This window comes from Odontesthes bonariensis, chromosome 8 (assembly GCF_027942865.1).
Source record: "Odontesthes bonariensis isolate fOdoBon6 chromosome 8, fOdoBon6.hap1, whole genome shotgun sequence".
NCBI lineage: Eukaryota > Metazoa > Chordata > Actinopteri > Atheriniformes > Atherinopsidae > Odontesthes > Odontesthes bonariensis.
The window spans coordinates 8901107-8926088 of NC_134513.1; the positions used below are offsets into that span (position 1 = coordinate 8901107).

General features: G+C 39.0%; 1 protein-coding gene across 4 annotated transcripts in view; it reads left to right on the plus strand.

Annotated features, from left to right (window-relative positions):
- ptn (pleiotrophin) overlaps positions 1-24555 on the plus strand; it is a 47907-nt gene extending 23352 nt beyond the window's left edge. For 3 of the 4 annotated variants that reach the window (XM_075471576.1, XM_075471580.1, XM_075471578.1), the window contains 4 exons: positions 6716-6810; positions 7950-8123; positions 13929-14102; positions 23697-24555. In XM_075471576.1, the coding sequence (XP_075327691.1) occupies positions 6716-6810; positions 7950-8123; positions 13929-14102; positions 23697-23752 (499 nt within the window). In that variant the 3' untranslated portion in view covers positions 23753-24555. The remainder of the gene's footprint in view (positions 1-6715; positions 6811-7949; positions 8124-13928; positions 14103-23696) is intronic. The other variant, XM_075471577.1, reaches the window with a different exon arrangement.
- The last annotated feature ends 427 nt before the right edge of the window (positions 24556-24982 follow it).

Here is a 24982-nt window from a genome sequence, read left to right on the forward strand (position 1 = left end):
CAAATAAGAGCAGACAGTCGACAAGTACGCTGGATGAAAGTACTCAGTGAAGGCCATTTCTGCTATTTATTATAAGTTATTTGGCCAAATATCTGCTGTGTATGATTATTTCCATTTAGGCATTTGAACAAGTATGTGACATCAGTATTTTAGTACCACCTGCATAATAGAGAACCACTTCGGATGGTCACTTCAGTCTTTTCTAGTCTAGTCATGTTTGCTGACCCATTACTGACTTCAGTGAGTGTTGCTCCATAAAACCAATATTTTTCTCTAGAAAGAGGACTGTGCATGCTTAAGTTTTCTTCTGACTTCATGTTCAGTTGGAAAACTCTAAAAGTTAATTGGAGATAGGATGGCTACGGGTTGGAATTAGCTTGTTGCACAAGAAATAAAATGTTATGGCCACCTGTTTTGTCTTAAATGTAGGTTCTCAGCTCTGATTTACAGTGTTGATATCAGTGACCTTATTTCCTGTATGTAGTGTCTTGGTGATTGATAATGGCAGTGAATGGATATATGTCTGTGTCGCCTTTGTTATGGAGCTGTTGATTTTATAAAAAACAGAAGAAGATTGAAGCCTGCTTTATATCCTTAATAATAAGAACGAAAAGGTTGGCTTGATTTCCAGCTCAGATGTATCAAATGAATACATGAACATTTTGATGATATTTGTGTTAATCATTAACAAATCAGAGTGGGGCTGTTATTTTTTAAACTCTATGCTCAATCCACATATATTTATATATCTGTCTAAGTTATCTGATAAACATGCATGCGCTCAAATGTGAGAGGTTAATGGATTCAATTAAAAAACCCAGAATCCATTCCTGAAAGTAGAATAATGGTGGAAATCTTTTTTTGCACAGCCAGTACTCCAGCTTGGGCCACATAATTGATTCATTAAAGGGAACTTTATGTTTAAACCCAGGGTCTCTACTAGAGTAGTTTTACATCATTCACAGCAGTTAAATTTAGCTCAACTCAATTCTATTGTCCAGTATAAATCCCCAAATGATATTACTGCAGAATAAAAAGCTGTGATAGAAATGTGCTGTTGTTCCTGATGGATAACAAAATCAGGTGAATAGAAAAATCTGTTGGCACACTTTTGTAAAACTGAAGTGTAGCAGAAGGGAAGAGTGTGGATAAAATCTTACAAGATTGTCGTGAATGGATTGGGGTGTTGCTTTGTCATCTGACAACAACGTAGCTGATGATGTCACATCCATCGTCATCAGATAACTTGGGTGAATTCTGTCAGAAGCCAACATGGAACATCCAGCGTGCAGAAACCCTCCTTCTCTGTGACATGACCAGGATCTGTCATTAAGAAGCACTTCACTCATTCCTCCTATATCGCTGTCTGTCTGTAGTTTTTTGCAACCCATATATAGTCTGAAAACTGGGTGGAGATATGTCGCAGCCATGCCTTAGTGAAACCAATAATGTTGCCTTACTGATATTCTTGCTGTTCCTAGTAAGTGCTCCACACTCGTCCAGTTATCTGCCAGTGATCTCACATTTGCCATCAAGGAACCGGAATGGTTTACACTTCATACTCCTTTCCATCTTTTCTCTCCATTTTGTTCCTGCTCCGCAGCTCCGCATCTCCTCTTCAACTTGTATGGATTTGGTGTCTTACGCCAGGCATTACTTGGGCTTTGAAAAGCTCAATTAGCTGCTTCCAGATGCAAACAGCTTTTCCTTTTGGCGTGGTTACACATCATAACGGATGTTGAAAGTGAGAGAAAGTGGCAGAAATGATTTCAGTAGCACAGCATCCAAACCAGAGTCGAAAAAAGGTTTCCAAATTCAGCACTTTCACAGAAAACAAGATTAGAGAATCTCAAGAAGATACAAAGTAGGACACAATATTTCCAAAGCTACTGCAGCAGGCTGCCACTCGTGCAGCACCATGCTTTATATATGTATTACGTACCAATACATATCATGTACTGGCCTCTTTGTGCACCCACATTGACAAGCTGTTTTAGTTCCTTATTACTGAAGCCTGTCCTCCCTGAAAGGCCTCTTACACCTGATTAGCCAACATCTGGAAACTATAATTAATGATTACTTTTTTTTCTGTTGATTGATGCCCTCATTTTAAACACAAGCAAAGGATCTAGTTGTATAAATACGTTCTTCATGGGCTCTGCATGGATTACACGGATACTGCATGGAGCATTTTGAGTTTAGCTTTTGTCTGCTCACTAGAGTACTCCAGAATAACCACACAAAGGGATCACTGAAGGTCCATCGATTTGTGGCCAGTATTGGCTTTCCTCTACCTCCATTCTCCTGACCTGGAATCCACAGCAATGTCTGAATCAATTGAACAAACTGGAGGGCTTGATAAATTTAATTCAGCCACTTTGACCACTGCATGACTCTTATGTTACCCCCCTTCTGTGTGAGGTTTGCAAACATTGAGTTCTCCTGTTCCCTCCTTAGCTTAAGGGATGACCTTTATGTACAAGCAGCTCCTAAATGGCTTTGTATTTGCCTCCCACTCAATGCACTTTCACTGGAAATGTCTTGTAAAATTCACTCCTTTCACTGTCTCCGAAACAAATGGCCGTTTTTAGCACTGATGAAGAATCCAAACATAACCGCGTTAGTGGACTGTGGGCAAACGGTAGCGGCTGAAGAATACGACAGCCTTTAAACTGTAAAAGGTGTGCAGTGTTCTATACATTCTAACTTTCCTGCAGTGACTCTGCTGTCTCTAAAAATAAATGTTCTCAATTTTATTTCACAAGTCCAGAAAAAAATAAATAACTAAAAAAAAATCTTCCACTTTCACAGTGGACGCACATAACTTGAATGTGTTAGTGTGGTTTTCTTGCTTTGCCTGGTCGATTGTCCCACACGAATAGCACAAAACTAATCTCTCGGCCTTAGGTCTTGGGGATCTGTAAACACTATATGTTTGGCTCAGACTGTGGCTCTTAATTTTGGAATGTGCAAGACGTACAGGAAATCTTTTGTCAGTTTTAGTAATTTGTTTTCCAATCGATTGTGATCAGTCTGTCCCCGACTGTACCTTTATCTGCGTTTAAAAATTTCTTTTTTGATAATGGGCTTTGTGTTTTTTGCTGGATTCTGCCTCAGCCTAACGCGATGTGTAATATATATACCAGACATAACCTCTTATCTTAGAACCTATTGAAAAAAACTTCATGAACTCTCCTCAGACTTTTCCAAAGCTTTTAGTTTTAGAACAACCCTTGGGGCATTTACTCTTTTATTTAAAGGGCTTGACTTCTCTAAACCTTCAGGTGTAATTTCCTGCTTTCCAAGAAATCAGAGGACAAGTTTGCTTGGGCAAGAACTTACGAAGATCATTAAGATATTCTAGCATCATATGATATTATATGACCTCTCTCTTTAAACATCTGGAAAAAAACACACAACGTATCAGCACTTTATCAACTAACTGTCCCCAATGATATAACTCAGAAAAGTTGTGGTCAATTTATAAGGGTTCAGGTTACCAAGTGCTGAGACTTGAAAGGAAGAAACATATGTTTTTGTTTTTCGATTTCCAGTTTTAGTGTGTGCAGAGCAGTAGCTGTTTCTATGTCCGGGGATAATCAGGGAGAACATTAATGGAAAGCATGTGGGCGCTCTTTTGGTTTGTTACTCCTCTGTACTTCTTATCAAAGTGTTACACATGTGCACTGAATGAGTGTCAAATGCTCATCCAGACATCCTTTATAGGTGCCGTCACGCTCCTGGAATGGGAGCTACATGGTGCCTTTTAGTTGAATTATTGACCCCAAGAGAAAGAGAAATGTGTCATCTCACAGGATTCTCCAGCTACAGAGGAATTGGTCAAGTCGGCTGAATTCCAGGACTTATTATTATGTAGCTTACTGTATGGAGTGCTAATTCAAAGTCATCATCCCTGTCTCTTATTTTACCTGAGGGAAATGGTCTCTCATCTTCTGAACTTCCTTTTTCATGGAAAATTTCTTCATAAGGAGACTTTTATTGTTTTTTTCTGTCAAACTTTTAAAGCTCATTGTATACACTTCTTACAGCTGGGAGTCAATGATTTCTTTCATCATTTTTTGAGTTAGGAAGATGAACAGTTGGAGTCCCTTAGAGTCAACATCAAATGAAATTGAAGGATAGAGTCTGAAGTATCTAATCAAAACTGGATTCGGCTGTGAGCTGCCACAACTACAAAAGTATGAAATCAATCATGTGAAAGATTCAAATGACTTCTCCTGGCAGCAAAACTACAGGCATCACCATGAGGCTCATTATGAGTTTCTAAGTTTTGGAAGACAGTAACTTTGAAATTAAATGCGAATAATCACATCTAAAGTTTGAATATGTTTTCAACTTTCAAGATCACAGACAAAAAAAACCCTTAAGTGTTAGAAATAAGAAGCTTAAATGCAGGTTCATTGCACAAAGCAACACAGAACTGAGTGCCAGCTTTTGATGGATTAAAAACGACAAATGCATATCGTCTTATTTCCATGCCAAGCCAAACTGTTCTACCAGAGTTTGAGCACAGAGTTTTGATGTCAGGCACAAGGAAATTGTCTTTGGCAGCATTGCCAAAGCAGCAATAATTTCAGTGGCTGTACGACTTAACAGCTTTCTGCTGATCTAGAACCAGCTAATAAATTTGTTTAACGACAAATCATGAATACCAGCTTAACTGGGAAGGAAGTCGACAACAAAGATACACCCAAACAAATACTGTATTTCTATGACCATTCCAACGCTGGGGTAGTGACAATGTGTTCCAGGAAATGCAACTACTGCTCTATTCTCAGAGCACATATAATTTTCCTTTGGCAAATACTGTGCAAGTCAGTAAGCCTGTTTGGACTCTGATGCCTCTAAAAACACAAGCCTTTGGGCTATTTTGCACATTATGACAGCTAAAGCAAGGATGAGCAGTCATCATGTGTGATTCAAACATCAACTGTACACCACGTCAGCCTAATCTCACCAGATAGCATGTAATTGGTACATTTGTCGATGTACAAAACGTAGTAGTGCCACAACTCAGTCGTATATTGTGAGATTTTTTTTCGACCCATCCTCAGGCTGTTGTTCTCTGCAGGGCAACATACACATGACATGATGGTAATCACAATCCATGAAGAGTAAAATGTGTGAGCCCTCACATGGGTATATTTAAAACACCTAAACATTTGTGTGTGAGGGTACAATATAAGAGTAAGGAGTCATAAATGGGAGGGGAAGTAGAAAAGTGAGAGGACTGCGGAAAATATGCAGGACAAGTCTTCAACCAACAGTCTCTTGCATTACAGATCATGGCTTTGGATGTAAGAAGACATACAGATATGCAGAATATTAGCATGGCGACGTATCAAAACTGAAACGGTATTTCATAAACCCTTTTACTCATAGTGGTAAGTGCAATCCATAACTGTGGCAACTCGTCTAAAAAGCCATCTTGTAGTCTAGCATATAGCTTGGCCTTCATAGTGTAGCATGGACATTTGTGAGTCATTTGTTAAACTTACACTTTTAAAAAAAAAAAAAAGTTAAAATTTTTGTTTCTGCCTGAAAAAGAACAAAAACACTAAGCAAAATAATAATAACAACAAGATTTAAATTCTTTAAATTCCGCAATGCAAGATGTCCATTTGGTGGACACATCAGTAACTTGAGAGAATATGAATATAAAGGAAAAAACGATGACTCTGCATCTCATTATAGGTAAACCAAAAAATAAATTGGGGAAGAAAAGTTATTCAGTTTTTTTATTTGAAAAAAAGTATGCATAAAAGTGTTGCTGTTCTTGAATTGTAAACGTAGTTTATTAAGCATTTTTTCCCATCTCTGACAACAGTTGGAATGTTTGCATCGAGCAGAGGACACAGCCAGGTAAAAAAACTAGAAAGACGATGTTTGTCTTTCTAGAAGCATAGATCAAGCACGAGTAATCAGTCCTTGGGGAAAGGGTTAGGGTTAGTTTGGGTGCAGCCTAAAGAGCGGATCCAAAAAAAAAGCGACTATCGAAAAAGTCCAGAGGTAAAAGTGAGGCAAAATGCATAAACCAGGAAGAAGCGGAGGTCATATATTCACAAGGAAACCAAAGAGATGGCTGGAAAGCGATTCACAAAGGAATGATCTAAATTATAGACAATCTAGCAGAGAACAACAGAAACTATACCTATACGGATTACACCCAGATGTGGATGGCAGGAGGAGTGAGGTGGAGTAATCCACAAAATACCAAAACAGGTTTGGAGCAAACACTGGAAGCAAATATAAGAGAAAGAAGAGAAGGACAAGATTAATTTAAAAATTATAAGCAAAGCAAGGATTGTTCGAATAAGAGAACACAGACATATTCAAAATAAAACTAAACTGACACCATTATATCGTTTCATGAATATTCCCAAACATGATCGCTTTTCACACTTATGACCAGTAGCTACTGGATTGCTCAGAGTTTGAAATCGAACCTGTATGATGTCTTTATCTAACTGTGCAAAGCTCTTACTGAGACTGGCAGCAAACGTAGACATGGCTGTCAGTGTAACTGCAGTGCAGACAATAATAATGTTGATTGTTGATACTGAAATCAAGTATGGACTATTGCTTCTCTGTCCTCCATGTTTTTCCAAATAAGTAAAGTTTGGGTGCATTTTCAGGAAGGATAAAAGTGGGATTCTCCTTTGTAACATTTTGTCTTGTTTTTTGTTTCTTTTAGAATGAATGGACAGAAGCAATGGACACGGGTGGCTGTTGTGGCACTCCTGGTACTCACAGTGATGGCAGCCGAAGGAGGCAAAGCAGAAAAACAAGGTGATTGTCATTAACTGTGAGCATACTTTTTATATAATGGAGCTGCAGTTTCCATTAGACTTCTCTCAGACCTTCGACTTGACCCCAAAGATGTCTATAAGGTGTTTCTATGTATTATAAATGCATATCATGAGCAAAAACAGTCAGCCGTACCATGGCTGGGGATTTCTGCTTTGAATCTCCAGAGCACCTCCTAGTTCCACTGAAAGGTGAGGTTAAACAAGCTATATGTTCTACATAACACTATTTTTAAGGAACCAATCCTGTCTACTTGTGGGGTGGGGCTGTGCAGTTATGTCTGTCCAAATAGGAAACAATGAAACAAGAAGCCTTTCTAATACAGTTGAAAGCTATATAAACTGATTACATTGCCATTCTGATACTTCCGTTTCCATGTGATCTTGTATAATTTAGCTTCTTCCCCTTGAGATTCACGTTTTGGTTGAGACATTTATGGCTTGGCCTGGGCTATCCCAAGTATTAGGAGTGCTGAACTATATGAAAAACTAACCTTCAATGCCGTTCAGGCCCTGTGAATTCAGAAAGATTGAAGCTCAAATTGACGATAGCTAAACTTAAATCACATCAACATTTCGGAACCTCGACAAATACACAATATCTCTGAAAAAAATGCTTAAAATGGATTCCTTATTATTCATTTAAACAATTTTAACACAGAAGACAAAAAAGAAGAACAGCAATTTACATGTCATTTCAGAGAGCATAACAACATTTTAGGTTGACATGTCACCAATTTAATGTACTGGATGTGAAATGTCAGATTTTTCAGAATTATTGACGTTCTTTTTGTTTTCTGTTTCTGAAATGTTGATTTGCACAACAAAACCAAATGTGCAACACATCTAGACAAAATATCCCTGGGCCACATTTTAATGGAAGAGGCAACAGAGATTTAGGAAGGCCACTTCTTTCTAAAAATCGAAGTCCCTCTAGATATTATCCATTTTCAAACTTTCACTCCTCCACCCTGCAGTGACCTTGAAGTTCTCTTTACTTGTGGCAGGTTAACAGACTTCATGCACACACAGATAAAGCTTTTTCAAAATCGATTTACTCTATAAACTGACTCAGATTAAAGGAGTTGTACTCTCTTTTAACTGTAGTGATTGATCTTATAGGGAAGAAGGAGCGAAAGTCTGACTGCGGGGAGTGGCAGTGGAGTGTGTGTGTAGCCAACGAGGGGGACTGTGGACTGGGCACCAGGGAGGGAACACGCACCGGCACTGACTGCAAGCAGACCATCAAGACTCAACGCTGCAAGATCCCGTGTAACTGGAAGAAGAAGTTTGGAGGTGAGAAGTCCTCACAGTAAGACTCAAGCTGCATACACCAAATAACTGCAAGAACTGGAATGTCATTGATTTTTCTTATTATAATTTAAAAATGAAACATTTTTAGCATTTAATAGGAGAATTCCTCTCCTACTATGAATGCATGACTCCTATTTGTCGCTGCGCAGCTCCTCGTGACCTGTTGTGGCTCCAACAGTGGCCCATTTTCAGAATAGGAATGCATAAGCGAGATAATTAGAGGTACAACAGAAATGTCTGCTGAGAATATGACACATTGTTGTGGAAAACACAGAAACAATCATCTGGCGTTGTAATTACCAGCCTCAACAGTGTGGCAGGTATTGTTTTCACATAGTGAGCATGTGCACCTACATGTGTGGGTGGGCGGGCTTCATTGGGTTTATAAAGCTCTGGATAGATTTATCGCAGGCCAGTAGTGTCACAGCTCACAAAACATAACAGGTGTGTAGCTGACACAAAGGGTGGGTTACAAAATGGGTGTGTTCTGAAATCTCAACGGATTTGAGACTGATGCGATCCGAATGCAAGATGGTCTTTAATGAGCTTTTTTATTTTTTTTGGCTAGAGTCTGTGCAGTCTTTACAGCTGAAATGTATTTCAATGGAACTCCTGGCAGACTTTTGTTCAAGTGGTAAATCCTGTAGGGGAGCCTGCTGCTGCTTTGCAATGAGCCCATCCGAAATGATAAACACACAGACGGAATAAATGGCCCCCAATAACTGGATATAAAGATTACAGCAGCAAAGTTTTGGAAGAGCGACAATAAGCTAGGTGCCTCTGAAATTTAAAACGTGAAAAGTTACTTTGAAAAGGAAAGAACAGAAAAAAAGTACGACAAACCCATCTTGTGTTGAAGAGACGAACAGAAAGCTCTATGTTTTGCATTTTAAAGCAACACTGGAGAAGTTTGTGAACATTACAACTATGTACTTTTGACTCCTTTTGAAGCCCACTGGCTTTTGTTTCCCGGACTTGATACCTTAGTTTGGACCTTGGTTTCCAGCCCCGCACCGAACTGTTTTGCTTTATGGTTGCTTGACATTGTTGTGGACTTTTGGATGGCGTCTTTGTTGCCTCTTCAACACGACAACAAATTGATGTGCATGGCTGTGCATTTTCAGGGCTCACGTGGAGATTTGTTTTTTATCACTTTGGTGTTACAAGCCACAACTGTAGGGGGAGCCAAAGAGCACAAACATAACCAAATTCTCTAGGGTTACTTTGAGTATTTTTGTAATCAAAACAATTTGTTTAAAAAAACTTTTGCAGAGAAATTACAGTAGCTGACATTAAGACCTCAGCAATCTCAGCCTGTAAAGTTTTTATAGCCCTGTACTCCATAGTTGTACTCAAAATATGTCCACAGGCATCATAATAACACTTGCCGGGGTACTCAAAACAGCATTTGTAGTAGCTGCATCAAGAAGTCCCTCCAGGACCACAAATTACCATCATGACAACGACACATGCAGACAGACTCACGAGGTGTAAACAATACCATCAAGGTTATTGTGATAGGTAATGAATATTTGGTGCTTTTGTGGTGCAACATTTGGTGCCTGCAGACAAAACAGGTAGATGTGGTGCTGCTGAACAAAATGCCCATGCTGTTTGGTAGCATACCTCATTAAGGAACAACATTACATCCCTTTCTGTTTGTACTAATAGAGAAACTTAAAATGATGATGTTTTCTCTGTTTGTACTTGTGAGATCTCTAACAAGAAATGTCTGGCATCTCATTTGGTAAAATTGTTACATCTTATAAAGCCACTAAACCTCATAAGTCCCTTTAAACAAAAACCATTAGGATGACATTACTGGTAGTTTTAAGCTGGCAGCCCATTTATTCTGTATTGCTTGTGAAAGCACTACACAGCTCTGCATGGAGAATAAAATCAAAAGGAGACGGCATGGTACAGAATCATTGGTGTAACCAAATTAAAGGACCGCCTTTGGGGTCTGGTGAAAAAGATCACAAGCAATCCAGCTAATTTGTTTGAATATATCAAAAGAAAAACACATTGAACGACAATAGCTGTTACACTATGAATTCACAAACGCAAAGCTCAAAATGATAAATGATGAGAGCGGAAAGAGGACCCTTGATTGGCATTTGTTCCGTCTGTGCTTTGCCTTTTATGACAGGATGTGCAGATTAATATACAGACTGTGTGGATATAGTCAAGATTCTGGCACCAAAGGTTTTATATTCTCCATTTGTAGTTTGTTTGTAGCTCTCAGAGTGTCAACTAATCACATATGAGGGGGCTTCGGTTTCAAACAGTTGCACAAAGAGGAAAAGGGACTATTTTATCCGATTCCATTGACTATTTGCAGTATATATTATAATGAAAAGCCAATAGCCTTTTGAGAACGTTTTAACTTTTCACAGTATTCGCATCAAAACTTAAAAAAGACTGGTTAAGATTACCTATATAGCCAAAGAAAGTGGTGCATCTGAATGTGCCTTCTGCTCTCTGCAGTTAACTATTGGCTGATGAAAAGTGGGATGTACTGTAAGCGGCAGACTATAAAATGACTGCAGTCAAGTTGTCCACAGCTCACTAAGGAGTGTGAGGTCATAATGGTAGATTCCATGGGAATATTGGTAAGACCACCACTTTTAGAGAGGATGCTTTCTTATTTATTGTTTGCTTCAGAATACTATCAAATAATAGTGACAGGATTCCTTTGAAATTGTAAAGAATATAACCCCCAAAGGTATTACTGATTTTCCAGTTACAGTTTAGTGACTTGAACAACACTATTCTGTCAGTGTTCTTGTTGGTGTCTGGTGCTCACAAGTACAAAATATGAGCTAGAGAGAGACATCAGATATATCATCTTTGGAACAAATAACCATTGAAGATAAGCAACCTGAAGATCTGGTGTAAAACTGTCCCAGTGAGCACCAGGTATGATTTCAAGGTTGCTTCTGGTCAAAGCTCTCATGTAGGCACTGTCACTTTAGGCTAAATTTAGACCACATTTTTGCCACATAGTTTAGTTTTTTTTTCATTTATATATCACATAAACAGCTGTAAATATGGAAAATCCTGCTAAAATCCCAGAAAACACTCACTGGAAAAAATCTAATGTTCCATATAAAGTATGGAAAATATGGAACTATACAGGCTGTGTACTGTAAAGAGGATGCTTCCAGAGTGTCATAAAGGGTGCAACTGAACACATAAATGTAAAAAAAAAAATGGCAATTATTAAGAATGATTCAGTAATTACAACCTTAGTAATTCAAGTGAAAGAATCCCCCCCAAAATAGCAATATGGTATTCTGGTGGTGCTAAAACTGCATAGATCAGCAACTTGTGAGGAACACTGAAACAGTGAAGTTCTTGAGTTCATCTCTCAAGTAAGCAAACTGTATGTATGTATTGCCAGTTCTTGTGAAATCTGGGTTCAATTAAACTGTTTAATCAGACCTTGGATCAGATTTAGCCCAATCTTAGTCTGGTTGTCTCTGGACAATTTTTGTGTCTGTCTGAGGTCTTTTAAACTAAAAAAGGCTCAGTAGTGTTTCCTACTCATTGCGTGGCTGTGAAGTTTTCAGCCAAAGCATAATGGTGTCATCATAGAGGTGACACTGATCCACTGAAGCTACAGGAGAGCAAACCTGACCTGTCCTCACTGCAGTCACATCCCTACCATGAGGTTTATTTGTCATCTGACATGAACATGTGATGTTCTCACAAAAAAAGGAGGGGGAAAATCAGAGATGGTAACAAGCCAAGAAAATGAGGAAGAGCCACACTGACAGGGGCTGATGGGAAACTGAGACGCAGGTGGGAACAATCAAGACTGTTACAGTTGCTGGAACAGGAAAAATACAGGAAGTAAAAGAGCCTTTTATCTCATTTTCCAATTTCTACACACTAGATTCATCTCCGTATCACTCGCAATTCAAGCAGAAGTGGTGAGGCGAGTTAACCAATGTAAATTAATCAAGACTTGCATAGATTAAGCGCAAAACCTCGTATAATCACAGAGCAAGGCTTTTGGACTTGCTGCTGATAACAGTCTGGATAGTCCTTTTTCTCTTTGATCACATAGTGTCCATTTTTCCCAAAAAAAGATCTTGAATACATCTTATCAAAATACAATATTAACAGTGAATGTAACGGTCTATCCTAAATACATCTGAGCCCAGAGAACTCTATGTTGACTCTGCACAAGGTTGACATCATATTCATTTGGCAGAGTAACGTTTTGCGGTGTTTGTGACTGTATTTCTGTAGTGTGGTGCTTGGAAAAGACTTCCCGCTGTAACTTGTTGTCCACGAGGTTATATCAGCTCTTGGTAAATTCTTGATGCAGATTTCTCTGAGGGTTCAGAGATCATGAGTGTCCAGTTTAGACTTCCACTCTCACCCAACATGATTGGAAATCCCTCCAGGTTTCTTGAATTGTATTGTATTGTATTGAATTGAATTATATTATGTGCTGTTGAGGAGAAATATGCAAGTCACTTCCAGTATTTATTTTAGAAATATTGTGTCTCAACAATTGAATGATTTTTTTTCCCTCACACATTTGTTGATAAACCAGAGATCCACTTCCTGTCTTGGCATCTGAAAGATTATTTTTGTGAAGAATGTTTATGTAACAATTCAAGATAGCACTTTTTTATTTTTTTTAAAAGAGCCCTCCTCATACTGTCTGCACTGATATAAAGTGAATACAAACGCAAGGATCATTGAGTTAGTTTTTTTATTTATCTTTTTGTTATTTTATAATTGTTGTTTTGTATTTTCCACATTTCCGCAACTTTTTCAGATACAGGGTTGTCGTATTCTGTATGTGACACCTGAAGGAGCACATGGGCTTATAAATGCCCAGGAGCCAGCACGGAAGCCCTCCATCTCAGACACAAATTATGGGTATGAAGGCACAGGGTTTTTAAAGTTGTCTGCTCAGGAAGTCCCAGAAGGATTCTTGCAACAATGGCCCTGTCACTCCCTCCGTGTGCTCTCCTCACCACCTTCCTCAAACCTCTCCCCTCCCTTGATGAGCATCTTGGGATCTCAGAAGCAGTGACACAGGCTTTCATGTAACAGGAAGCTGACGAATGATTGTCACAGCCTCAAGGGAGCCCGGCCGGACTGGCTACAAAACAATGCAGGAAGACCCGAGAGATGCTGGCAAAAAAAATACACAGAAACTTGCGTGCACACACACATTATCTTCAAACCCACTTCTATAACCTGCACCAGCGACATCTAAAGCAATCCTGCATCCCCTATGATTGAGTTTAAGGTGGTTTAAATGTACTATCAGCAGCACAGCAAGACAATTTCATGAATGTGCTTTCATTTGGAAGTACCTCCACTGCTCGACAGCTATAGATTGTATCTGTGCATTATTTACAAGATGAAAAGCAGCCGTGTTGTTTTAGAATTCATCATTCTATTAGTAGGTTTCATCATATAGGAAATATAAGATCAAAACTGTGAGGCACTGTCTGTCCCTGCAAGAAACTGCATTGAGCATACTTCGCTGCTGAGAAAAGCTCCTCATAAAATCATTCTGTGGATACTGGACAAGAGGAGGTGACGACTGTCGGCTCATCAAACAGCCATTAAAAGACTGACTCACAAATCTCTTGGCTCCAGGGGCTCCTTCCAGTCACTCAGCGTGTTTAAAACAAATAAGCTATCGTGTGCCATTGTACCAGGTTCTCTGCCTGTTTGCTTCTATTGCATTTCCCTCTAAATCCCTCACTGAACCGAGGCATGTAATTATGCAGCTGATTTCTTTGTGTGCTTTAGGGGAATGCAAGTATGAGTTCCAGTCTTGGGGTGAGTGTGACCTGGCGACAGGCAAGAAGAACAGAACGGGTATTCTGAAGAGAGCGCTCATGGATGCGATCTGCGCCACCACTGTCACAGCCATGAAGCCTTGTGGGAAAATTCCCAAGACCAAACTGCAAGGTAAACTGAAAGGTATAATTCATTGTTAAGTAAAATGCAACTCTTGCTGGACATGTTGAGCCTGTTGACAAATCATCACTTCAACACAAGTGTGGGATGCTGGTGTCTGCCTGCCAAGAAAATGATATATTTTACTCCTCAGCTAATAAATTCAGCTCAGCAAGTTAATTGGAAAAAAAAAATGCTAGTTTCAATTAAACATTTCCTAGCTATTAAAAGCTGAGATTTTTTACTAATTACATAGTATCGAGTTGTTTACATTAGCTGGCAGCTGTTTGCGATTGTTTGTGGGCCTGTCTGCTTTTGTTTGGTCTCATGAAAGTAAAATGCACCTCAATCTGGTTGCCATCATAGGTGAATGACTTGGCTGTTGCAGAATCAATATCCTTAGCTTTGAAATCTCCCGAGTTGATAATGCAGCATGCTTTGGGTCATTATCCATCTGTGCCATGAAGCACGGTCCAAACAGCTTTGCTGCACTCAAATCAGAGCAGACAGGACATCCCAGAACACTTCAGAATTCATCTAGCTGTTTCTGTGACGTTATTAAAGACACAAAGGATCCAGTGCCTTTGGATGGCATGCATGTCCATGCCATTACATTGCTTCCACATGTTCAGCAGACAATGCTGTAGCTTAATATCATGAGGCGTTCAAAGCCGTTTCCATTCTTTTTTTTCTAACAGTCTTTGTGGTTCAGGTTTACGATAGGTTTGTCAGTCCAAATAATGGTTTTCCGAAGCTGCTCTGGATTGATAAAAGGTTTTGTGGCAGTGTGTAATGTGACTTATTGTCCTTGAGGATTATGAATGGTATTCACCTTGTGATGAACCCTGTTTTTGCTGTTGCTAAGTCTCTTCCTTATGCTACACTTGGACATTGACGTCTACTTCCCTCAGTGTGCTCTTCAAATGGGTAGATGTTGGGGAAATGGTTTTTCCCAGACATTACATTGCCATCACCACAGCTGTCTTACATGGAGATTCAGGGCTTTTTATGTTGCTGAACTCATTGTTGCTTTTTGTTCTGAAAAAACTGACTGCTGAAACTGAGAAATATCATTACTTTACTTTTTGAAAATGGATGTTTTTTTCCCCACATGACTAAAGCTGAGACAGGCCTGTTTAACACCATGTTGCGTCATCAGTTCTTTGTATGACACTGTAAGTATTTTGGAACTCATTTGTGTCTACTGTTGGATTTCAGTTACTCGACAGTTTGGGACTTCCGTTGACTTATTTTTCTGTTTCATTTGAATCTTGTAAAGTTATTTATGGTAGGCGTCAAATTTAAAATAGGCCTTTACTCGTCAAAAAACTAAATATCTCAGTTTAACCTTTGAATATCTTGTCTTTGTACAAACAAATGCTGTTTTTATTGACATTTTACAAGTGTTCCAATTTTCTTTAGGAAATAAGGTTGTAGCATGTGTAGCAGACAAAGCAACATACCTTGCTATTGATTCTTCCATCCCTTCCAGGGTAACTTAATCGAGGGTAACAACACACTGTTGTACAGGATATTGTTTAATGCAGGTTTAACAGTTGCTAATAACTTGGTAATTAAGGAGCGGAGGACCCACACAAAGCAATATAATATTGTCTGTGTACAAAGTGGTAACAGGCTGACGAGGCCCTGCTCTGAGCATACGGGTTGGTGACAAAGCCACCTTGAAACTTTCACCCAAAGAATCAGTTTACATAAGTCAAGGTCACACAAGTAAGTCCTACTCAGGAGGCATGAGATGTGGTTCACAGTTTAAAACATTGTTCTTAAAATTCTTAAAAAGAATCAACCATTCAAGCATAAAAATAAAGGTGAAACATATGCTGGGCTGAGGCTTGTTGGTGGGATGACGCTAGCGAGGGGAGAGGGGTCGGAGCATGTTCAGATTGGAACAGACATCATTCACAACTTTTAACAAACCACAACATTCTCATGAGGTTAAGAATTTGACACTTCCTACTTGCATTCAGGAAATAAAGTTGCTTGGTTACGGTTTGAAAACAACCATGAGTGCGGCTGAAATGTATTCTTTTTACAGTGCAAACCTTTACCCAGTTTTACGACCATTAGAAGTTGCATATTCTTCAAATGCAATTATGGGTCGTGTGTACCCATATGAGCGAAAGGCCCATGAAATTTGGAAAGAGAACAGTATCTTGATTCCTGCATGGAGCTAGTTTTTACATTTTCTCTTTAGCTTTCCACTTTCCACAAAAAAGAAACAGGCCGTCTTTTTAACAAAACAAATATTGAAGGAATCAAGACACCATCATTAAATCTTCGTATATACAATAAAAAATATGGAAACGCTGCAGACAAAGTCTTTTACGAGCATCGTTTAAGGATCTTGGAATACAAGACAGATTTGTTGAAACATACCATCCTTGAACCCTAAATGCAATACACAAGCCTTTTTGGGGCTGGTTGGAAAGCATAAATGTGTCTTTTATTCTGAGGAATCACATGTTGTTCTAATGGTTTGGATCAAAAGCCAGGCCCATGCAGAAACAAGCTGATGATTAACACAAAGAAATATTCCAGGACATTGTATTACTGTCAGGTCATTATAAACAGTCACAGGGAATGTTAGATCGCTTGGTTTCTTAATTAATTATAGCTGAAGGGATGTTTACCACTTCGGTGTCTCTGTTTCTTCTGCCAAACTGCTGAACTTCCTGCTGACTCACTTGTAAATTTTGTGCAATTCAGGATCTTCTTTTTTTCACCTTTGTAGAACACAGGCCAAAAACATAAAAGAAAAAGGAATTTCATTTTCATTTTGAATGAATTACCATCAGTATACCATCGGTATACATATAAGGGAAGGGTCTTCTGTCATCTTTTCTAGAGATATTCATCTTGTCCCTTTGTATGTCTCACTCTGATTGCACCTTTGCTAAATCTAACAAACCCTTGCAAATGATCTAATCTCAGGTAGTGTCATCTGTGATTTGCTTTCGTATTCAATTCACCATCAGCCTGAGGGAGATCCTTCTATTTAAGTAAGAAGAAGAGGCTGTGAGTGACAGGATTAAAGTGGGGCTACTTAGTTAAGTCACTATTCAACTATGATTACAGGATGTAGCTTTCATCAGCCATGCCAACGTCACTGAATATATGTAATAAAACTGGCAGCTATCAGAAAACTTGAGAGGCAACAAGTAGTGACCAAATAGGAGAAATTAAAACATGTGGATACACAGAATATATTACTGTTCATTGAAGTTTACAATGCTCTGCAAGGGACTCAATGGCTGTTGTTAATTTAGGAAACAAGGTCCCATTGTCCAAACAGAATTATGATGACTGCAGAACTGTTGCCAAGGGCTATAAACTGTCGCATTATCACGCTCAGCAGATGACATATGTGCACACAAGGTTTGTACATAGGGTTTGTCTAACCTCCCATTTACTTTATCAAACATCCACAATCACCCAGGGCTCATAATTATAAAGATAAGATCATGCTACTGTTACTGCGAATGTTTGCAGTGCTGTGAACGGTTGCACACCTCTACGCTCCGCTCTTTGTTTTAAGATCTTTATGCTGAACTTTATGCTGATTTTCAACTTAGCAGCACATCATTAATGCAGTGTGACGGGAAGTTTCGTGAGGATCTGTGATGCACTTGCCATCTGTGATGCTCGCCTTTGCAGGATATGCAACAATATGGTACAGGATGCCACTGTTGGAATATATGAGCCTGTAAATAAGTTTGTAGTTCAAAGCTGTACAAACATGTGAGTTTTTCACAAGTACTGGGCGTCAGAAATGTCTTCTTATCTAGTGTGACAAGTAGTTCATGTTGTAATGTAAACGATTTGAGCAAACATACAATTATAACAAAAAACATTTAGATGATAGACTTATTTTTTTCTTATTTTTATTTAATTGGCTTTCATATCGATTTTACACGATATTTTTTATCGGCGTTTTATTTTTTCAGGTATGCAAATATGTGAATTTTTAATTGGATAATGCTTCCTTCACATGTTGCAGAACTTCTGGGTAAACTATGAACATGGCAACAATAAAGCTTTCAGCTAATGTTAAAATCACAGCAGAGGATATCTTCTGCATTGATTTGTGACACCAAGGGTCCCGACTAAACGGCAGTATGTGAAATCTTGGGAGTGAAAATAGTCTCAAAGCTCTGCTCACTGCAAAGAGCAAGAAATGTATTTTGCTGCTTAACTTGAAATATTTTTTGTAATATCCTTTCATCCATTTAAAAATGGAGGTCAACACAGCAATGTCTCCCACTGGTTTGTTTTGAAGCCTTGAGTTTGTCATTAGACATTAGCATCTTGGGTTTTTACTGAAAGAAGTGAGGTGTAAAGGAAGGATCTGACTGAGATTGTCCATTGCAGTCGCAACACTTGACAACCACTCAAATCTACAATAATCCATAATTGAAGCTCTGACACCATACAGTTTTCATGAGAGGGGGGATTTTGCTGTAGAGATCAAAAACCCTTTAGTCCCATTTGAAATCATTTTCTTTTGCATTTTAACATGGAGGTTAATGGGGTTTGACCCTGTGGTGGAGGGGTGTGGTTCTGGCTCAGCCAGACAGAGAGGTGGAACAGAGATTCAGGGACACAGTGCAGCGGGAGTCTGATAAGCACAGCTGTATCTCATCACTAATCAGTCTCGCTCTTTATCTGCAGTAGTGCAATGAGGTGCTCGAGGGCCTGAGAGGCCCAGCCAGTCACATTCAAACCTGGGAAGAATGATGGGTGCCAAGTGGCACCAGCCTTTGTGTATATGCTAGCAAATACCTTGCATGAGGGATGTCAGTGGCAAAGCATCACTGAGTTACGAGAGTCTTTCATTTGTGTACATTGATGTACAGACTACCTGAGAATAAATGTTCTGAAAAAAACGTTGTCTCTGTGCTGTGTGAGGGACTCGCAGTATCTGGTCCATTTCTGCAACCCCCTCTTGGAGACAGCCTGAAGTGGCCACTTAGGGAAATATAGTATTTGGCACCCCTGCATTGGCTTCACTTTGCCTGATCCACCCATCTCTCTGTCCACCTTGTACTTTTTTTTTATCTTTGCTTTACTGAGACTCTGAGCTCCTATATTGGCATGTGTGAAAGCATAATGTGGACAGGTAAAAAATCTATCTTTGCCACTCTCACAGTGACACCTATAATGACTTTAACAGGCCTGCATGTCTTTCTCCTGTGCAGCTGTGGACATGGAAGATCTATAAGTTAGCATTACTTATGGATGAGTAAGCTCTATATTGCAAATTAGTGAAACTTTTTGCCAAACAGAATTATTGCAGTACGGCATAACCAGACAAACGAGGTGAACATTCCCCTTAGGGGTTACATGAATCCACTTTACACTTTGATTTTTCAGTTTTCCTAAATTAAATACTGAAGTCCAAGTGCAGAATACTGCTGCTGACATAAGTTTTTCATGTAAAAAAAAAATATTAATAAAGATGTCAAATTGAATTTGGTTGGCCACGTTGCACTGCATACCTGTTTGTCACCTCTATTGAAGGCTGGCTGCATAGATGCAGCGTGACAGTCAGAGGCGTGAGAGCTTAGGGCGAAAGAGGAGCAAAGCGGGGGCGACAGTGGTCCAGAGGAAAGGAGTCAGTTGGTAGGAGAGCCTGGCTATCTGAGAGAAGTGTGATTTCCTGTGTCTGCCAGTTGGAAGATAAGCCCTGAGAAGCAGAAGTTACCAGGAAAAAGAAAGGGGGTGCTATGCACAATGTGGTGTATATGGGAGGGGGAATTGTGTATGCTTCTTTCCGCATGTCAGGGGATGGCAGAGATACAGTCCACAGCAGCTGGATCAGAAGGTTTATAGAATAAATACAACAATGTTTGGCTTCAGAGTGACTGAGATGAAGAGAGGAGAGGCCATCTAACCCTCTGCTGGGCACAGAGATCTGCCATCCTCATCTGCAATTCTGAGCAGCAGCCTTGGGTTTGGGAGATAGGTTTCCCATGACTGCAGCAGGTTGCTGTGATGGTGGCAGCGTCTGTCATTTGCAGATTCTGGAGGAAACAATGCTTTGAGGCCCCAAGGGAGCAACTGAGATCCAGAGTTGCGTGTCTTTGCTGTCTAGTCCAGGTGAAACACAGACCCTGCGGAGCGAAAGAGAGAACAAAGAGTGACAGAAATGAAACATTATGAATGCCTGTAGAAATCTCAAGGTCCCCACCTTTTTTCTTTCAGCAGAACAGGGTAGCGCAAGTGGGAATCGGGAGATGTTCAGGTTAAACAAAAGGCTTTTGGATTTCAATACTGTTTAAAAAGATAAATCTGGCATCTTCAAATTCGTTTGTTGTACATTTACTTTTGTCACAGTTTATGGATAGAAAGGTGGTGTCTAATATTCAAATCAAATGCACTGCTTGCACAGGCATACATGTAATTTCACACAGTCTGCCTTAAAAAGGCAACGAGCCATAGCTGTTAAAACTGTCAAGTGGGGATAAAAAGGTTTAACGTTTGAGACTGATCAAACTCTGAAGATAGAATAGGCTTTTCTTCCTTTTTTATTTTCTTAAAAGATGACTCACAACCTAGTTGCATCCTAACAACCTTATAATCCAAATAAGTATCAGTTTTTCATAAGAGAAAAGTTCAGACATTAGAGCCAACTTTCCTGTCTTTAACTTAAAGAGCAAATTAGTCTAAGATTCCATTTGACACATTTTTTCTCACTTTATTCAAATACACAAACTGCTACAACTGAATCAGGGCTCTAAGAATAGATAATTATTCATTTAAAGCCTTCTAAACAAATGTTTAATTTGATCTATATTTGATATAACGAGAGAACGCAAATGGAGAAATTGGGAGAGACAACAGTATGGTAAAATTGCACAGCTGAATCATGTTCCTGTCACTGAATTTGACACGTTTTCTTAAATTTATTTTTGGAGAAATAAAGCTTCAGTTAGTAATGAAACAATAGGAAATGAGGAGGTAATGGGGGATGGATTTATTTAACTGTTGCAGGAACTCAACATAGAGATGAATGTATTGTACGGACATGCTCCCTCTAAAAATCCATGTATCTTCATTCTTCATTTGCCTGGACCCTCGCACACTTTCATGTCATTTAAGTAATCTTCAGGAATAATTCTTTAGGCTTCTTGAAGGATATTCCAAAAATGGGTAGAGCAAATTGCCTTGTTGGTGTATGCTTGTCAAAGTGTGTTACTGTTTCTTTTCCATTTCTTTGTAGATGCAATGAAAGAATTGGGAACAAACTGTCTTTTTACGAAAAGTTGCTCGTAACAACGTGCCTAAAGAAACTATTAGGTACTAAGTGCAAGGAGTGGACTGAAAATGAGTGAAAAAGCAGCCAATGTCCAAAAGGACAACTTCGGCTCAAGATCATATTAGAATATTACAAGAAAACTGGCTTCTTGGAAGCAAAATATAAAAAAAACGAGGGACAGACTGAATTTTGCTCACAGGAGATTTAAGCTGGAAGCGGCAACAGCTTGATTACCAGCATGGGTCAGATGCAATGAGTAGCGGTGTCATGCAAGGTGCAAATGCAGCAGAAAGTACTCCAGCCTAGTATGAGAGTCCATATCTCATATAGAGCAGGGGGAAGAGTGTGACGGTGAATCCCTTTCATACGTGTCTCCCTTCAGGTAGCAGAATATGTTGACACAAAACATCAGGGGGAGAATAGGAAAGAGAACATTGAAACAAATGAAAACAAGCAATCAAATGGAAAGGAGGAGCAATTTCCGTATTTACATGGGTGAGAGCACTTTACGAATCAAAATTTTTCTCCCAACGGAAGGTTGGCAGCTGACAAGAAGATATTTTCAAGAAGATTTCCTCATAGTGCATGCTGAGAATGTTAAATGGTTGAAACCAAATGGAAATCTCACTGACTGAGCACAACTTGCAGTGGAGTACTACTTGCCAGCTTGATATTAATGGATTTGCATGTAGTGGAGGTCTCCTTTAAGATAATCCCTTCATATGAAAATGAATGTGAGCATTAATTTATTATCACTATACTTCTCAATGTGTTTTTAGATACAACTCTCCCTTATTTTATCTTCATAGTTTTTAAGATTTGCTCATTTTATTTGACGACTACTATCTGGACCTCTGAAAGGCCTTAATGGTGACTTATTTCACATTTGACGCATCTGTCAACTTTGTAGACCAGGTTTAGCTAACAAGAGTGATGTAAGTTCTAAAATTTGTAGTAAGAAAATGCTGTAGGAACTTCTTTTGGATCATATGTGGTTTAGACTAAAGGGGGCGTGAATTAGTCAGGCTGACATCTCTGTTCAGTGTGTTTTCAGACAGAAAGCCTGGCTTAGTAACACCAAGCATGTAAGCCATACAAGTATTCTGTGGATTTGTGAAAACAGTGAAATTGTGAGCACCAGACCATCCTTTTATGTGTTGTTAGGCCTTTTGTACAACAGTCATTTTATCTTCAGCTAAAGCCAAGATGAAACAAAGAAAGAGCTGGGTTTGCTCCAGCCATAAGTAACGAAAGTGTAACCATAAAGCTCATCACTAAGCAATTTGCGTGCTATTTGTTCAGCCATTTACGGGTGTTCTTCGTCTTTGTTCTCAGTCAGCAGGCTTCTGGAGTTAGATTCTGATTCTGCACATGGAAACAAAAGAGGTATTGATTACCTCCCATCATGGAAAACAGCACTTAGCTTGTTTGTACCCAATAATCTATGAAAAAAATTGATTCTTAAGTGTGTTAAAAAGTATCAGTTTGATCATAACACTCATTACAATTTCACATAATAAATAAATTATGAATCCGAGTCTGGTAAATATAGTGGTGTTCATGAATCCTTTACAGTTTTCTATATTTCTCATTAAAAATGACCGAAAACAAACTTTTTACACGGATGCAGCTAACCGGCAGAAACAGAAAACCCTATTATACAACTAAGATAAAATATCATCCTAGGCCAATTATCTATAAAATAAGTTTTACATTCTTTATAGCAGAACCAAGTGAACCTTTGCTTTTGAGATCTGCTGTGAAGCCGTTGTTAGGTGCAGTAAATTGTACCCATCCAAACTTTTTAGGGAAGTTGTTTTCAAGCCAACATTCAGAGAGTAAAAAGAAGATGAACTACCTGACTGAGAAACAGACAAGCCGATACAACACACGCAAACGCCAGACAAAAAACGGGTTGATAGTCCAACAAACTGACTGCCAGAAGCTTGCTGGACAAACAGGTTGTCCTGTAACTGTTTACTAGAGCAGAGAGGTCATAAAGCAGAAAGGGAAGCCATGCACTATGGCTTCTGTCACGGCTGCCAGGTGCCAATCCACTCTTGTTGCAAGCTGATAAAGTGGTTCTTCATGGAATGTATACCAAGCCATCAAATCAATACCCTGGAGAGAGACAGCAGTAAGTGCAAGCAGTGTTACAGCACTAAACATGAACTCTGGTGTTCTGGTTGATTAAAACTTGTATGGTTACTACAATCTGGAAAAAAATAAATTCATTGCGTCTCTTCGTGGAGACAATGGGATTTGTTTATTTTCAAAGACACCTCCTCTGGCAGAAAGGTTAGTATAAAGTACGCTGGTTATAATTCTTTCTTTTCTTGCAGATGCAAAGAAGCAAAAGAAGGAGGGAAAGAAGCGAGAGCGCACCCAAATGGACTAACGAGGTTGTTTGAGCCAGCAAGGAAGGAAGAAGACTGTGGAAACACATCCACTGCCCTATTTCCACCTGGTTCCTCTTTGTATGTCCTGTAGGTTTACAGTAGGAGCTTTGACAAAACCAGTGGAAACATGACTTTTAGTGACAACGTGTTTTATTTTTTCTTCTTGCTAGCACCTGATAAGAAACAACTTGTATGTTGCTATAGGAAATATAATTCACAGTTGTAGGGAAGGATAATGAGAACATTTGTATACTAGTGGTTTTCACTTAATGATGTTATTTCTAGGATTGTTTTCTTAAGAGCAAATTGCCTAGGATTTGTTTTACTGTCAAATACCCTAACTCTAATTTCGAAAACTCTTTGTTTTCCTGCCCTGACTTAATGAAGCAGTTTGTTAAAAGTTGAGCTTTAAACGTCCTCACTTTATTTTGAGCGAAACAAGTAAGTCATACATTTGCAAGGTTAAAATGGCTCAAGTTAAACGTAACTTCAAATCAAACTGTGGTATACGTGAAATAACTGCTGTACAACTGTACAACATGACGTCTTTTTTTTTCTTGATCTACTCTTGCTGCTGTTTTAGACCCCAATTTATACCCACATATGGTCACCATCTGCCTCTCCTGAATGTATCTTCAGAGTAGTTATTGTTTGAAGTTGACATTCCCATGACTTCCTGGTACACCTAAGAAAAAATGTAGAACAAAAATGAAAGTTGGAAAAGATACCAAAAGCATTTGCTCTTCCCCCTTGTGTCTCCTGTCAATCAAATAAAATGAAATAAAAACTAATTTCAAACACATTTCATATACTTTTATTGGAATTTTATTTGGAGAGGATATGGTACAATGTAACCGCTTAATGCAGTTTATCTTACAGTTTCATAGGCGGTCGGTGAAAACACTCATTGATTCATTGTCCAGAACAAATAATCTAGAATGCTTCAAAACGGAATACCAATGTTTCTGTACCGAAAGTATCATGGTGGGTGGGGGGGGAGTAGAATAAATGTGGGATTGTTTGAGGGGAACATTCAGATAGTTGCTATTAAACAGGTGTATGTACATTTCAAATGTACGGCATTAGTCACATATAATGTACTGTCATATAGATATATACATTGCAAACAATATACTTTCGAGTTTATTTTTCCTATTGCAAGAGAAGCCACAAGCCACAGTGAGTGAATACACAATGAACATCTACATACATAGGCAAATGGAAAATGA